The following is a 14,648-nucleotide window of genomic DNA, read 5'->3' as shown; positions in this document are numbered from 1 at the left end:
CCGGAGCCTGTGCTCCGCAACGGGAGAGGCCACGGCAGTGAGAGGCCCGCGTGCCGCAAAAAAAAAAAAAAAAAAAAGAGCACAACTAAACTTCACTACTGAGTTTTACTAACAATGTGGGTGCTTAGGGGACAGCCAGGAGACTTGGAAAGAGGCTGCGCTTGGTCCTAAAGCTGACTCTGCCCTGAAATATGTGTGCTACGCAAGCAGCTCACATCCCCTCCCTGGGCCTTAGTTTCCTCAGCTGTGAAATGAAGGGGAGGCCCAGATGTTCTGTAAAGCAGTGGTTCTCAGACTCTAGGGGGCGTCCGGCGCGCCCAGTAAATGCAAAAAAGTGTGGGCGCTCTGCTCAAACCCCAACAGAGTCTGACTCAGAAGGTGTGTGGGCAAGTCCAGCCCCCATGGCACTGAGCACTGCCCTAAAGGAGCTTCCTTGCAGCCCTGACGCTCTCCGTGACCTCTGATCCCAAGATCTCTTCTAGCTCTAAACACCTACATAAAGCTCAAAGCCAAGGAAAAGCTGACGTGGCGGAAATCTAAACATGACCACTCTTGACTGTACCCAGTCCAATCACATTAGAACTCTCTGGAATTCAAGGTGCTCCAAAGTTTCATGAACCAAGTGAAGAGGAGGAAGCCGCTGACCTTGCACCTTAAAAGCAGGGCGGAACCATAAACCCTGAAAACGGCGCCCCTGTGAGCCCCGACCCCAGCTCCACGGTACAGTGCTCTTTCAAAAGGGGGCTCAACACCTGCAAACCACAGTCTGAATGAAGGGGAACAGCGACAAAGGCAACTCTGAGGGCTGCCCTGCAGCACCTCCGCCGCGACAGCCTGGAGTCCTAAGTAGGACACAGATTCTATCAACTGGGTTTTTAGGCCAGAAGAGTCTCACGCCTGCCAGGCAGTGACTTTTACTAAAGACACTTCAGAACTCCTAAAACAAAGAAAAAAAGATGGCGGGAAATAAGAATCCTGGGACTCCCCATTTAGCAAGGATGTGGATCAAAATAAAGTGGCTTGGCTTGCCTCTTTCAGGCAGGAAGCCAAACAAAAGAAAAACTTCCTTCTAAAGCGCACATAGAGACCTGAGCGTCAACATTCTACCAAAACTTTCCATGTGGTATTACAGGCCACAGACATGAAATAAAGTATTATTGCCAATGTGATATATAAAGAGATATCTACATCCCCACAGCTGAACTCAAAGTTCCCACTGGAATGTGGTAAAGGGTCTCTTCCACTGCCCCCAGCCCTGTTTGGGGCACGTAATGGACTTTGGGCAAATTCCGCATAATAAGTAAAGTCCACATCCACCAAAGTCTGTTTACAGCACTCCTAGTGAGACAAGAGTCTGTGCTGTAAGCAATCTAGTCCCAGGTGCTTGGAGGTTTTAACTGATATGCCCTGTTATTAAAGTATGTATACTTATCTACGAAGAGTTACAGATGTAGAAAATAAACTTATGGTACCAGGAGGTAAGGGGTGGGGGAGGGATAAGTTGGAAGACTGGGATTGACACATACCCAATATATATTATACTATATATAAAATAGATAGCTAATAAGGACCTACTGTATAGCACAGGGAACTCTACTCAATACTCTGTAATGGCCTATATGGGAAAAGAATCTAAAAAAGAGTGGATATATGTGTAAGTATAACAGACTCACGTTGCTGTACACCTGAAACTAACACAACATTGTAAATCAACTATACCCCAATAAAAATTAAAAAAAAAAAGTGTGTATAGTTGATCCTGGGATTACTGAGATGGGTGTCCCTATGTGCTTCTGCTAGGGGAAAGCACCTTTTTAAGATGTGCTTAAAATGAGACGAGCCCCTGTTTTCAAGTTGCCATTTGGGACACCAATCCTGCCCTGCTGCTCGCCAGGTGTGTGCCCTCGGACAGGACTCCTTGCTACAAGACTCAGTTCCCCCAGCTATAAAAATCCCCATGCCTTCCAGGGCTTTTTGCAAGATTTAAGTGAAATAAGGCACAAGAAAGTCTTTGTAAACTCTGAGCTGTCCCATGCCCAATACAACTACGTTCTTCCATTCCACAAATATTTATTGACGGACCCAGCTTTTCCCAAGCAACAGTTGGTTGGGCCTATTGTTTACAGAGTTGTGAATTTGGGTTTAATTCTTCAGTGATCTCACCAAGTTGGTAATGAGCCTGTTAGGAGTCTGAAGCCCCTTTATCTGAGAGTCTTAACAGCACTAATTAGCAGGGATGGCACTTTCTCTGCTAAGAAATGTATCTAAAGTTTCACAACCTGGAAGCAAACACAGCTAAAAACAACTCCAGGGGCCTGAGCCCTAAACTCCCTTCTCCCTTCAACAGGCCCCAGGCGCTGAAGGGGTCTGCCTTGCAGACAAACTCACCTGAGAATCAACACGCAACCTGCAGTGACTGTGGTTCCTGCACACGTGCCCCTGAGACCCAGGGGAAAGAGCCAAGCCAGGTTGGGGCAGGAGGAGCCGTCTGGGAGTAGAACATCTGCTGGTGTCCCCGTAATAGTCTCAGTGTGTCCCCCCAGGGCATATAAGCAGTCTCCAGGCCACAGCTGGGTATGTCCCCTGCTGGGGAGAGCGTTCGGGGCTCAGAGTCCCCCATGGGCCCCCTGGATCCCTCCTCAAGGATACCATGGAGCAGATGTGGCCCTAGGTCACATGGGAAGTGACTGCAGAACCAGGAAGAGAATCCCGGTCACTGGAGTTCACCTCCTGAACTCAATGGCTTCAGGGAAATTAAAAACTACCTACTTCCTCTTCAGGAAAAAAAAAAAAAAAAAAAGGGTAGGGATCAATCTAAAGCCATAAATCACAAACGGAAAAGAAATTTCCATATTAGGAAGCAAAATCTTGCCTGAATTTAGATAAAGAGACCTCTTCATCCCCATGGACACATTTCCATGGGTTTCTCAAGGTTCTTTCTCAGACTCAGGTAGAACACTGTTCAGTTACCGGGCTCCTCCATCTGTGAGATGTCAGCCATGCAAAGCATCTGTTGGTATCAGGGTGCTGGGCTTCAGTGGACATGTATTTTGTACAAAACACAGTTTCGCAAAAGAAAAAAATCTCCAATTCATCAACCACAGCTCCGGCAAGGGGAGACTCCGACAGATGGTGGCAGTCTTGGGGGGATTGCTGGAGGGACTCCTCCCCCACCCTACGCAGCTTCTCAAAGCATTCCTTCCCCAGCAACCACCCTCCCCCAAAAGGGTGGTGGCAATTAGAAACCCCCTGCCTCTCTCCTTCCACCCATGGTGACATTTCCCCCCCTTAGGGCAGGGTCCAGTACACCCGTGCAGACGGCCAGCCCCTCGTTTAACGTGGCTCCGTTTCCCCCCAACACCACTGGGGCACTTGGTCGGTCCTCAGGCCTGTGCAGAGACTTGGAGGGAGAGCCCCGCCTCAAGCAGTCGGGATTCAGGGTAAACACAGCATCCCCTGGAGAACACAGGATACACAATTCCCCCGGCCCATCTTGGGCAGGGGATCTGGGGTGAGTCCACAGGCTGCTGAGGCTGTGAGCTGCAGGTCTGGCTGAGGCTCCAGAAGGCCAACAGCCTCCATAAGCCCTCACGCTGAGTTAGTGTCCAGCACCTACCACCCCCACGAGGGACAAAGGAACCCCCCGGGAAGGGTGCTGAGGGTGTCCAGACACTAGTGGAAGGAGAGTCAGCTAAAGTGGTCCAGGGGCGATAAGAAGAGGCTTTGCCTTGGGAAACGAGACTTCATACACATCTGGGAACCAAGAGACCCATGTCCAGCCAGCACTGTCCACTCTGTGGGAAAGCCAAGCGCCTGTGAATCCCCTCCGACTTCTTGGCAAAGACTGGGACTGTCTCCACGGACCGCACACATGCCTCAGGTCAGGCCCTGGCTCATCACTTTCCCGATCCTCACGACCCTGCTGGACAGGTACTGGTGTATGCCCATTTCTCAGAAGGAGAGACTGAGGCTCGGGGAAGGTGAGTGATTTACCTGAGATCCCCAGAACCCAGGTCTGTCAGACGCCAAGGCCGGGGATATGTTAACCCTTTCACTATTCCTGCCACCCCTGTACACTGTGTGATAATGACTGGCTAATGTCTCCAAACCCTTCACCTTCTTGGGGTAAAACGCAGCAGGAGGGAAAGCATTTCATTTCGCCTGGTTGGAGCTGGGCTGAGGCGCAGACCTGGAACATTCAGTCCGAGTGTGGTCTGGGTCAGGGAGCCAGGGCTTGATGCTGAGTCACTGCCTGGCTGAGGCAGGGCAGCGAGAGCGGGGCTCACCTCTGAGTCACCACAGCCCCAAGACTCCACACAAGCCCAGCATGGGGCCTCTGCAGGGAGAGAACCCAGATCTAGCCCAGCAGGAGAGCTGGTCCTGCTCTGACACTCAGGGTCCATGGGATAATCTGGAAGATTCAAAAGCGATGTGGCTGTCTTCTCTGCCACACACATGTCCTTTCCTTTCTTCCTGCCGTTTCCATTTCTAAACTATTCATTCTTTCTTTCTTTGTCCAAGAAGAATTTTTAAAATAACTGAAAAGAACAACAATTCTACTTTAAATTAAATTAAATTTTCAAGAAACTGAGGAAGTTACTTCAAAATAGGAAATGTTTGTTCTTCAAAAGGATGCTAAGGCATTTTCAGGGGAAAGTCTCGCCTCCATCACCAGGGACACAGCTCTGCGCGGGGAGCTCTCTCGGGAGGCGCACTGTTTACAGGCTCCTAATGTAGGCAGCAGGCACGCTACAACCCTGGGCGCTTCAGAATTGACAGTGGATAAGAGGCTTCGCTCTGCAGCATCTGATCTTACTGCCAGCCTCAGGGACAAAACAACTGGAGCGAGACTCCTTCCGTGGCGCCGGGGCTGCTCTCTGCCGCTGTGGCTTAGCGGCGTCTGGCTGTTGCCAGCAACCGGCCTCCCCGGCAGGCCTCCTCCAAGACGCTGTGTCACTGGCGGGGACAAAAAAGAGCTTCTCCAGACCCGTAGGCGTGAATTTAGGGAATCAATACCAAAGTCCCCTGTGGAGAAAAGGCCATTCAGAAGTTCAATAGAAAGGAACCGGCTCCCGGGAGACATTTGGGAGCAGAAGACAACAGCGCTTTGGAACCAACAGAAGGCTTCCCACACACGCTCTTCAGCAAGGGACGCTTTTCTTCAACCAGCCCGTCCACTCCGGAGCCCAGGCCCATGTTTTACTCTTCCCCAGGCAGAATCCTTCACACACTGAGCCTGTAGACCCTGCCGGGCTCTGAGAGGCAGAAAGGGGAAAGAGACGCAGACTGTGCCTCTGGGACTCCCAGCCCACAGGGACGTGACCCCAAGGCAAAGCAGAAAAGTGCTGCCTTTTGGAAGAAAGATTTGAATTGAAGTAATGTGGAGTCCAGAGCAGGGACAGCCTACTTCACCGGAGAGACGGAATAAATGCTTTGTGGAAAATGGCACAGAAGGAGGCAGAACTGTCCTCTGTGTGGCCTTTAACACCACGACTTGCAGAGAGCAGTGCTCAAAAATGTCGGAAGAGATGAATGAGTGAAGACGGGGGCCCATCTTCTAGGTTCAGACCCAGGCTCAGGAAACGGGCCAACATTTCTGATCGGCTGTAAGAGATGGACTCAAGGCTGTTAATCAGCAGAACCGTGCCTGGCGCGCTCGGAGCATAAAGGACTGAGTATAAAGAAGCAGTCAGGTCCACTAGCGGCAAGCCTGTCTGTCACCTGGGGCGGGTGGCGGGGGGGGGCGGTAAACCTCTGGCCACAGCAGTCTTTCTGTTTCGTCATAGCTGAGAGGCCAGGCACACCCTCTCTCTCCAAGTCTGTTTCCTCATGCATAAGGTGAGCCTGACAGCTTCCACCTTAGTGAGCTGCTTTGAGGATTTAAAGAGAGAACGTTTGGAAAAGCAGCCACCTGCGTCTGGCACATATCTATAAATATGTTGACAGACAAAAAAAATAGTTCATCCCTTCCTAAAGAAATTCTCTCTGCTTAAGCTTTTACAAGCTGCCTGGCTTGCTGAAAAGCTGCCAAGGCCCCCAAAGAAATTGTCATAGAAATATGTGAAGAGTTTAAGAACACCAGCTATCTCATGCAGCTGTACAACGCCAAGCAAGGGCTAGAGATCAGCTTCCACATCTGCAAAAGGAGGGGATTTGGAGCCTAGCTTCAAAAGTCCAGCTGTGAGTCTGAGGGCTGAGGCGCAAAAGGGTGTGTAGATTTGATGCACGAGCAATGGGGAGCCGGGAGGGGCTGGAGAATTCCTCAGTCAGGTATGAGAGAGGTTTCCTCGGTGTCCATCAGCACTAGAGGGTCCTCGGAGGTTCCTAATAAGCAAGGCCTCTGTCTTCTGCTCCCAGTTTTTCTACATAAGGTGTCTTAAATATGCAAGAGCAACATGAAAACAGCAAAACTATGAAGGAGAAGGAGTAGGTTTGGATCACGCATGGTTTCTTAATTTTTATGAAAAATACCAGATCATTTTAAAATGTCAATAGGAAGTAACAGACATGCAGAGTGGTTTATATAAGGCAACTGTGTGTCATTCCAGAAACGAGGACAGCGCTAATCAAGCCTCATGGGTGGTATGAAGCCTTCTGACTCACAGGCAGCCCAACAGCAACAAACAACCAAGCCTTCCCGGCCCTGGCTAACGTCAAACGCTGCCACGGTTCCCAGGCACTGACTCTACCCTTGTAAAGGGTAACTATACTCCACAAAACAGGGGACAAGTTTTGCTCAGTTCTTGCATAAGCCAAACACAGACTGTTCTTTAGAGGGGAAAATGAAGGTCCTGGATGAGCTGGACTCATAAGGCACCTGGCCATGTTCTTTATCCACCCCCGGCAAATCACTATTCATCAGTCATAAAGAAATTTGCTCCAGAGTAACTGCTACTTGCTGGAAATACAAAGGAGAGAATGGCCACTCATTTCCTGACTGTGTTCCGATTCCAAGAGGCACAAGAGCTTGCAGAACAAGGTGATCTCATCTTTAAGAAAATTCAGGAAGCTCCGCTGAACATGAAGGGGAAGAAATGGGGCTCTACTTCAGTCGACATTCAAAACATTTCCGATTTCCTCTGAAAGGATGTTCCTACCTGTCTCGCACAGAGCCTGAGGAAAATCTGTCAAATTACTGTGGTGAGATTCTGCCGGCAGTGGAAGACAAGAGGGAGAGACTCTGGCTTGCTTCTTCCTGGGGTTCAGGAGGGTCTCGGGACCACCTCCCCACACCCGGCACTGGCACCCCACCAGGCTCCACCCCTCCCCACGCCACCCCTATCTTCATTCCCAGAAGCCACGCACCGGGCGGGCTTCACCACGAAGGAAGGGAGGCTCCCGTGATGGCTCTGCAGGTTAGATGTTGAGCAGGCCCCTTGAGGATGCCAAGGCCTACGCAGGCGCACGTGAAGTCACAGCTCCCCCACCCCCCTAAGAAGTGGGATCATTGTCTTTCGGTGGCTTCCAAATGCCAGACTGCCGGAATCAAGAACCAAGAGGGAAGCTTTTTTGACGTACAGATTTCTGGGCCCTTTTCTCATTCCACCCTGAGCAACTCGGATTGAACAAGGGGGTACCCAGCTGGCAACGTGTGTTCTTAAAAGGCTTCCCTGGAGACTGCCAGGCTTGGGAATCCGTGCCGGGGACCTCCCAGACCGGCAGAGCTAGAACAGCCCTGCTCCTCCGGGGGGGAGGGTCTCGCTCTGGTCTCAGGAAGGTTTGTGAGGCAGCAGCACAGCGCCACACTCCAAAATATCTGGCCTCTGTTTATTTAGCAAGAGAGCCTGGAGGAGTGGCCGCACAGAAACTGTACATCCCCTGATTCCAAAGTGGACGTCAAGCTCTCTGCCAGAGACGGGGCCTGGACTGGTATGAAATTGCCAGGAGATTAGTGGGAAGCCCACGTGTGCAGAAAATCGATATCCGGGAAGACTGCAGGTTCAGTTGCTCAGAGTGGAGCTGGATTAAGCCCAAAGCCTTTGCCTCTAGCTGTCCTGCCTCTGCAATGAAGGGCAAGACACCTGCTTTCAGTTGCCGCCTCTGTAAAAATGGGATGAAAAGTCACTCTAACCACCTCAGGGGAATGAGAGGATCAATCGTAAGACAACAGAGGATAAGACTAAACCAAAGTTCTAATCTTTTTCTTCTTTCCATGAAAGCCATTTCTCTACCTACATGGTTAAACTGTAAACACCCAGAGGCTGTCTTCTCCAGAAGAGGGCTTTCTCTGTTTTTCATGCTCAATGAATAGCTCTCTATTGATTGACAGCATCTCCTCTTGAAAGTAAGGATGCTCAGAGGGTCCTCTTAGCTCAGTTCCTCTAAAATCACCCTTTGTTTTCTGCCAGAGCCCTTTTCTCATTCCACATTAAGAAACCAAATTTCGAATATAAAGTAACAGTGAAGGATTTTCCATTGTATTTACTCTGGAATAAGGTGTCATTCATATACGTGAAAGTGAATTAGTCACACAGATGTTCTGTGTATATCAAAGCACAGTCTTGAAAGCAATGAAGCCCAGAGCTAATGAACTGAATGTTAGTTTTCTCCCTATGTTTTGGTACCATGCTGAGAAATCTCAAGTAATTAATTTGGTAAAGAGAGCTCTCTTCTTGAGTTGATCACATCCAGCCATCACCATCTAAGTAGTCACAGAACAGAAGTCAGCCACCCAATACTTGATGGTTGGGAGGACACAAAAATTATCAAGTATTCCAGCCTGCACGCTTCACAGTTTCATAAAAATTTAAGACACTTCTACCTTCCTCTGAACAGATACACTGCCTCTTATCGACTTTTCAGTGTAGTTCTCTCTTTGCTCTTGGTACTAGCTGAGTGGCCTTTGGAAACACACTTTAACTCTCTGGGTTGTTTTTTGTTTTTTTTTAATAAATTTATTTATTACGTGGGCTCCGTAGTTGTGGCTCACGGGCTCTAGAGCCCAGGTTCAGTAGTTGTGGCGCACGGGCTTAGCTGCTCCAAGGCATGTGGGATCTTCCCGGACCAGGGCTCAAACCCGTGTCCCCTGCATTGGAAGGCAGATTCTTAACCACTGTGCCACCAGGTAAGCCCCTCTCTGGGTTTCTTTCTCAGAAAAATAGAGGCTGGGGTAAAAGGTCTTTAAGGACCTTTCAACTTTAAAATTCTGACTGTTAAATTTTCTTTCTTTTTTTAAAAAAAAAAATTATTTATTTATTTATTTATTTTTGGCTGCGTTGGGTCTTCGTTTCTGTGCGTGGGCTTTCTCTAGTTGCGGCAAGCGGGGGGCCACTCTTCATTGCGGTACGCGGGCCCCTCACTATCGCGGCCTCTCTTGTTGTGGAGCACAAGCTCCAGACGCGCAGGCTCAGTAGTTGTGGCTCACGGGCTTGGTTGCTCCGCGGCATGTGGGATCTTCCCAGACCAGGGCTCGAACCCGTGTCCCCTGCGTTGGCAGGCGGATTCTCAACCACTGCGCCACCAGGGAAGCCCTGACTGTTAAATTTTCAAGTCAACTTTTCCAGCATCAGACTTCTGATTTAGTAGCTCGTATTTTCTACTTGTCGAGAACAATAATAGTAACTCAACCTGTTTTTTTTCCCCCTTGAAGAAGTTTATAAAACCACAGCCTAACCCATCCCCTGTACAGATGCACAAAGATCTCAACATGCTAGGGTGAGTTTCATGTTGAAAACAAAGTGCCAGCAAGGTGGGACTTAACACTGCGCTCACAGTGGATATGTTCAAATTTCATCTTCGCTCACCACCAAGGATGCCAGCGGATTCTGACCGTCCCTGTCTCTATAGGAAGGAAGCCTCAAAATCATACTTTTTTTTGTTTTTTGTGTTTTTTTGCGCACAGTAAAGATCTACATCCTTGCAGGCTGCAGTAACAGAGCTGGTTTGAAATGAGGATCAGTTTCACTCAATAATGGGCTGAACAGACAAGCAAAAAAGTATATATGGTTATGTTCATCCCAGCTAATTATAGCCTCTGGTACTAATTTTCAGAAATAAATATACAATTAATTTCTTATAAATGTAAGCTGCTGAATTTACAATGTCTCACTGTTGGGCACCAGTCTTATAAATATTTTTAAGAAAAAACTGCATAAAAATGAAGGTGCATAACACAGATCTTTCTTCTACAATAATGATTTATAAAGCATTTTTAATTTTGTGAATTTTTAAACCTTCAAAATAACTTACCAGCTCTTTATGACTTCTATTTTTATTTTGCCCAGACGTTACACTACCTTTTAAGTATATTTCTTTTTGCCAAGCTTCATATTTTGAAAAAGCTCAAATTTATAGAAAATTACAAGAGTAGTACAATTAGTTATAATTTTTTAAGTTAACAGACTCATTCCAAGTTTCTATTTTCAAATTTTCATGCTTCTAAGGATTAAGTAGTATATATCCCTGCATATATGTAAATAAGGCATCCTTCTAATACAAAAGTATTACTACACAGTTATTTGTGTATTAGAAACAAATCCTAGGTATTTTAGTAACATAACAAGGAAGGGAATGTATTGCCATTAAAAAAAAAAATCTCTTTCTTGCCAGTGTGAGGCAATGTCTAAGGCAATAGCCAACTAGGAGACAGTCCCACATCTTTAGTTTAGAAACTGCCTAGAAGAACAGCATCTTGTTTATAACAAGTCATACTAGAATATATTCTTAGTGAAAAGTTTCAACCAATAATACAATTTTAATTTCAAATACAGAATGGGAAAAAAAAAAAGGAATGAATTTACATCCAGTCTCCTGAGTCACTCTGTGCCTGAGATGGGAGGGTGAAGTCAAGACACCTTCAATCGAATTCAGGAACTTTAGGGGGTAAAATTCCTAACAGACACTAAAAGACCCCCACCCCAGCTTGCCAATGGCCCCCCGGCGTCCGCCAAAGTAAGGTCAGCAGGGTGAAACCAGGATCTCGGCCCTGGAAGCCGGGCGGAGGCCGCGGCGGGGCCTGGCCTGGGCCTCCGATGCTGACCAGGCCGGCCTCCCCTCGTCTCCTGGCCCACGGCCCCTCGAATCGAGCCGGTGGACCGGACCCGGCGCCACCGCGCGGGTCCCACTTGCCGCCCGACCCCCGGAAACCAAACGCGGCCCAGGGAGGACAGTCCTCTCCCGGACCTCCCCTCGCCCCGACGCCGGCCAAGGGAGGGGGCTCGTGGCGGGGGCAGCAGGCCGACCCCCTGAGAGCTGGTATCCTTCTGGGGGGTCCGTGCGTCCCAGGTGGCCTTCACTGACCTCCGGGGCACCGGCTCAGGCGGGGCTACGGCCGGCGGGCACCTGGTGCCTCGCGTCCCCGCAGCCCGGCCCAGTCCAGCCGCCCCGTACGGCCCTGTCCCGACCGCTGGCCGTCGAGGGGGGGCCGCTGACCCGGCGGCCTGCGGCGCGGGCCCTGCTCACCTTGGGGACCTCGGGGGGCACGCGCGGGTCGTTCCACGTCGTGGTACGGCTATTGTGGTCCACGAAGAAGGGCCAGCCGGTCTGCGGGTCGATCTTGATTTCCCAGCCAGGGGGCAGGGGGTCGCGGTCGCCGGCGCCGCTGCCGGACGCCATCTGCACCATGGGCGAGTGGGTGGCAGCGCTCATGCTGGGTCGGGGTCGGGGTCGGCCCAGGGGGGCGGCCGCCGGGGTGCCGGATCGCGGGGTGCCGGGTCACGGGGTGCCGGACCTCCAGGTGCAGAGTCGCTCGCTGGCTGCGGCCGGAGCTAGAGTCCTGCGCGCCGCCGACGTGTCCGGGAAGCCGGCGCCGGGCACCTTTATGAATTAAAGGAGGGGGTGACGTGGCCGGAGAGGGCTGGAAGCGTCTGGAAATAGACTCCTCACTGCCAAAGGGGAAGGAGGAGATAAAGGGAGGTAGCAACTGGCCGGCTAGAAACTTCTGGTCCCATCCAGATAACTTGGCTGCGGCGCCGCTTGGATGTGGAGCTCCGCCCTGAGTCATCAGCTATAATCGTGGCGGGGCGGGGCGTGGGCGTGGGCAGGGCGTGGGCGTGGCCTAGGCCAGGCCGCCCCTCCTCCACCCCTCCACCTCCTCCCCAACCCCAGCTTCCCCGGCGCGGGTACCCCGGCCGAGATGGCCCTGGGGTGGGCCCGGTGCATCCGCGGAGTCTGCGTGCCGCCGGCCGGCAGGACTAGCGAACCCCGGGGACATCGTCTGTGTGTCCTGGGCCGGTTTCGGTTTTCAGACTCGTTCCCTCTTCTTCGAGCCGCGTGGGTGTTCCCGGGACTGGCTCCTTCGTATAAAAACAAAGTCATCGTTAGCCTTTAAAGTCGCTGGATTTAAACTCGAGTCTCTCCCACCTCCCCTTTGCATCCCCATATACTGATAACTCCGGGATATTGGCGTCCCTCAGTTACGTTTTAATCACTTTTTTCCATAGGCTTAAGGGCAGTCCGGAAGGAGCTCTGTAATGTTGATCCGACACCATCACCAAGCCAGGGAGAAAATGGAAGTACAAATGGAAACTCACCTGCCTTTCTTAACCTAAGGAAAGGTTTCTTTAGAAACCTTTGCATCAGCGCATGGTTTTATGCTCCTGAACCTCAAATCTCAAATGTAGAAACTATCATTGCATTGAACAACTTTAAAGAAAAAAAAATTCTTTGGGGTTTGGGTCTTTTTTATGGTGGAAGTTGGTTCTTGCTATCTTATTTTGACCTTCATTTGGAAAGTAGGGGAGAATTCAAATCAGGAAAAAATTTTGTTTGGTTAATTCAGTGGTGGGGTTGAGCTTGTAACCTCAGCCAAGCACCTCAATTCCTCTGGGAGAGAGAGTGCGCCCCCAGAGGCAGAATGTTGGGTCGGGGCGGGTGGGGGGGGGTCCCATTTTAGATCCTTAGGCATGCAGACTCATTCCCTTAGCCAGAAACATTTTGAGAAGTTGCCTTGGACTAATATTAGGCCCAACTTTCCAACTCAAATGCAGAGAATACTCTGGAACCCTCAGAGACAACACCTTTTGTGTCTTCCCGCCCTCAAATTACTCCTTTTGGAGCAAATGCTAGAGAGGCCTGCCGATCACTTCCAGTGGAATGATTCTCACTTACATAGATCTACTTATCAGCTTTAAAGTACAAAATCTCAGTTTTGTGAAAACACAGAGATGATTAAGCTCCAGGGACTGACTTGGGTCACCAAACACACGAGAATGAGGTATAAACCCAAATGCCAGTGCAGTAATTTACCATAAGAATTATTACTATTGAAGGAGCTGGACCCTCAAGTGCACTAGTCAGTGGCTCTCTTATTCTTCCTTATTTCTGAAACCCTGAGCACAAGGCTGGGCCCAGAGTACATATTCAATAAATATGGATGTTTATTGAAGATTGATTCCAAAGTGAATTTTTATCTCTTGTCTTCTTCCTTTGCTCAATTTGTTTTCCACTACAACTACATTTAAACACTGTGAGTATTCTTTGCTGGTGTTTTGTTTATTTGTTTGTTTGATTTGCTAGACAGAAGCAGGGAGGGAGCAGGTTCCTCTGGGGGATTTTTTTTTTTTTTTTTGGTACGCGGGCCTCTCACTGTTGCGGCCTCTCGCGTTGCGGAGCACAGGCTCCGGACGCGCAGGCTCAGTGGCCATGGCTCACGGGCCCAGCCGCTCTGCGGCATGTGGGATCTTCCCGGACCGGGGCATGAACCCGTGTCCCCTGCATCGGCAGGCGGACTCTCAACCACTGCGCCACCAGGGAAGCCCCCCTCTGGGATTAACATAGCTGCTTCTGAGAGTTATATTCCACCAGGGGCTTCAAGTGGGTTTGTCTAAAATGGAGCCGTAAGTCTTGGAGAACTGCCTGGAAGAAGCTCCTTTGCGCCATGCTGAATAATGAGGGGCATGTCTGTCCTTGGTGGCTTTTTTCTTCTAGGTCTTAGGACACGCATTCCCCAGGGGCTATAGACTGAATGTTTGTGTCCCTCCAAAATTCATATGTTGAAACATTATCCCCAGTGTGATGCTATTTGGAGGCGGGTCCTTTCAGAGGTGATTAGGTCATGAGGATGGAGCCTTTATGAATGGGTTTAGTGCTATTATAAAAAACACCCCAGAGATCTCTCTCACTGCTTGCTTCCACCATGTGAAGGCACAGTGAGAATACAGCTGTTCCTCTGGCTCCTACCAGATACCGAATCAGCTGCTGCCTTGATCTTGGAATTCCCAGCCTCCAGAACTGTAAGAAATAAATTTCTGTTGTATATAAGCCACCTAGTCTGTGTTATTCTGTTATAGCACCTGAATGGACTAAGACACCAGGCCTTCTGGAATTCACTTGCCCATATCAGAAGCTTAAACATGACCCTGAATTTCCCTTTCTCTCTTACCATCCAATCGTCACCAAGTCTGTAGATTCCACCACCTCAGTATTCCTTGACTTTGGGCACCCTTCTCTTTCTTCAGTGTCACCACCCTGGTCCAGGTCATCCTTATCTCTCATCTGGACCCTGGAAACAGCCTGTAATGTTGTCCATGTTCAATCCATTGAACAAATGGTGGCCAGAGTGAGTGACTTTTTTCAAGCACAGATGGGCCATGTCCTTTCTCTGGGTCGTATGCTTTAATGGCTCCCTGTTGCCCTCTTTATATCCAAGTCCAACACTCCCTGGCCTGGTGTATATCAGACCCTTCTTCCCCTCTTTCTGGCGCCCACTC

At 49.8% G+C, this 14,648-nt stretch overlaps 1 protein-coding gene across 1 annotated transcript in view; it reads right to left on the bottom strand.

Moving 5' to 3' along the window:
- The window catches only part of BAG3 (BAG cochaperone 3), a 22,200-nt gene extending 10,258 nt beyond the window's left edge, over positions 1-11,942 (bottom strand). The window contains exon 1 of the mRNA XM_024121395.3: positions 11,401-11,942. Within this exon, the coding sequence (XP_023977163.1) occupies positions 11,401-11,586 (186 nt within the window). The 5' untranslated portion in view covers positions 11,587-11,942. The remainder of the gene's footprint in view (positions 1-11,400) is intronic.
- Positions 11,943-14,648: the final 2,706 nt, after the last annotated feature.

The sequence above is a fragment of the Physeter macrocephalus genome, unplaced genomic scaffold, assembly GCF_002837175.3.
Source record: "Physeter macrocephalus isolate SW-GA unplaced genomic scaffold, ASM283717v5 random_570, whole genome shotgun sequence".
Classification (NCBI taxonomy): domain Eukaryota; kingdom Metazoa; phylum Chordata; class Mammalia; order Artiodactyla; family Physeteridae; genus Physeter; species Physeter macrocephalus.
Note: the sequence above shows the minus strand (reverse complement) of the source record. Positions and strands in the feature narration are given on the sequence as shown.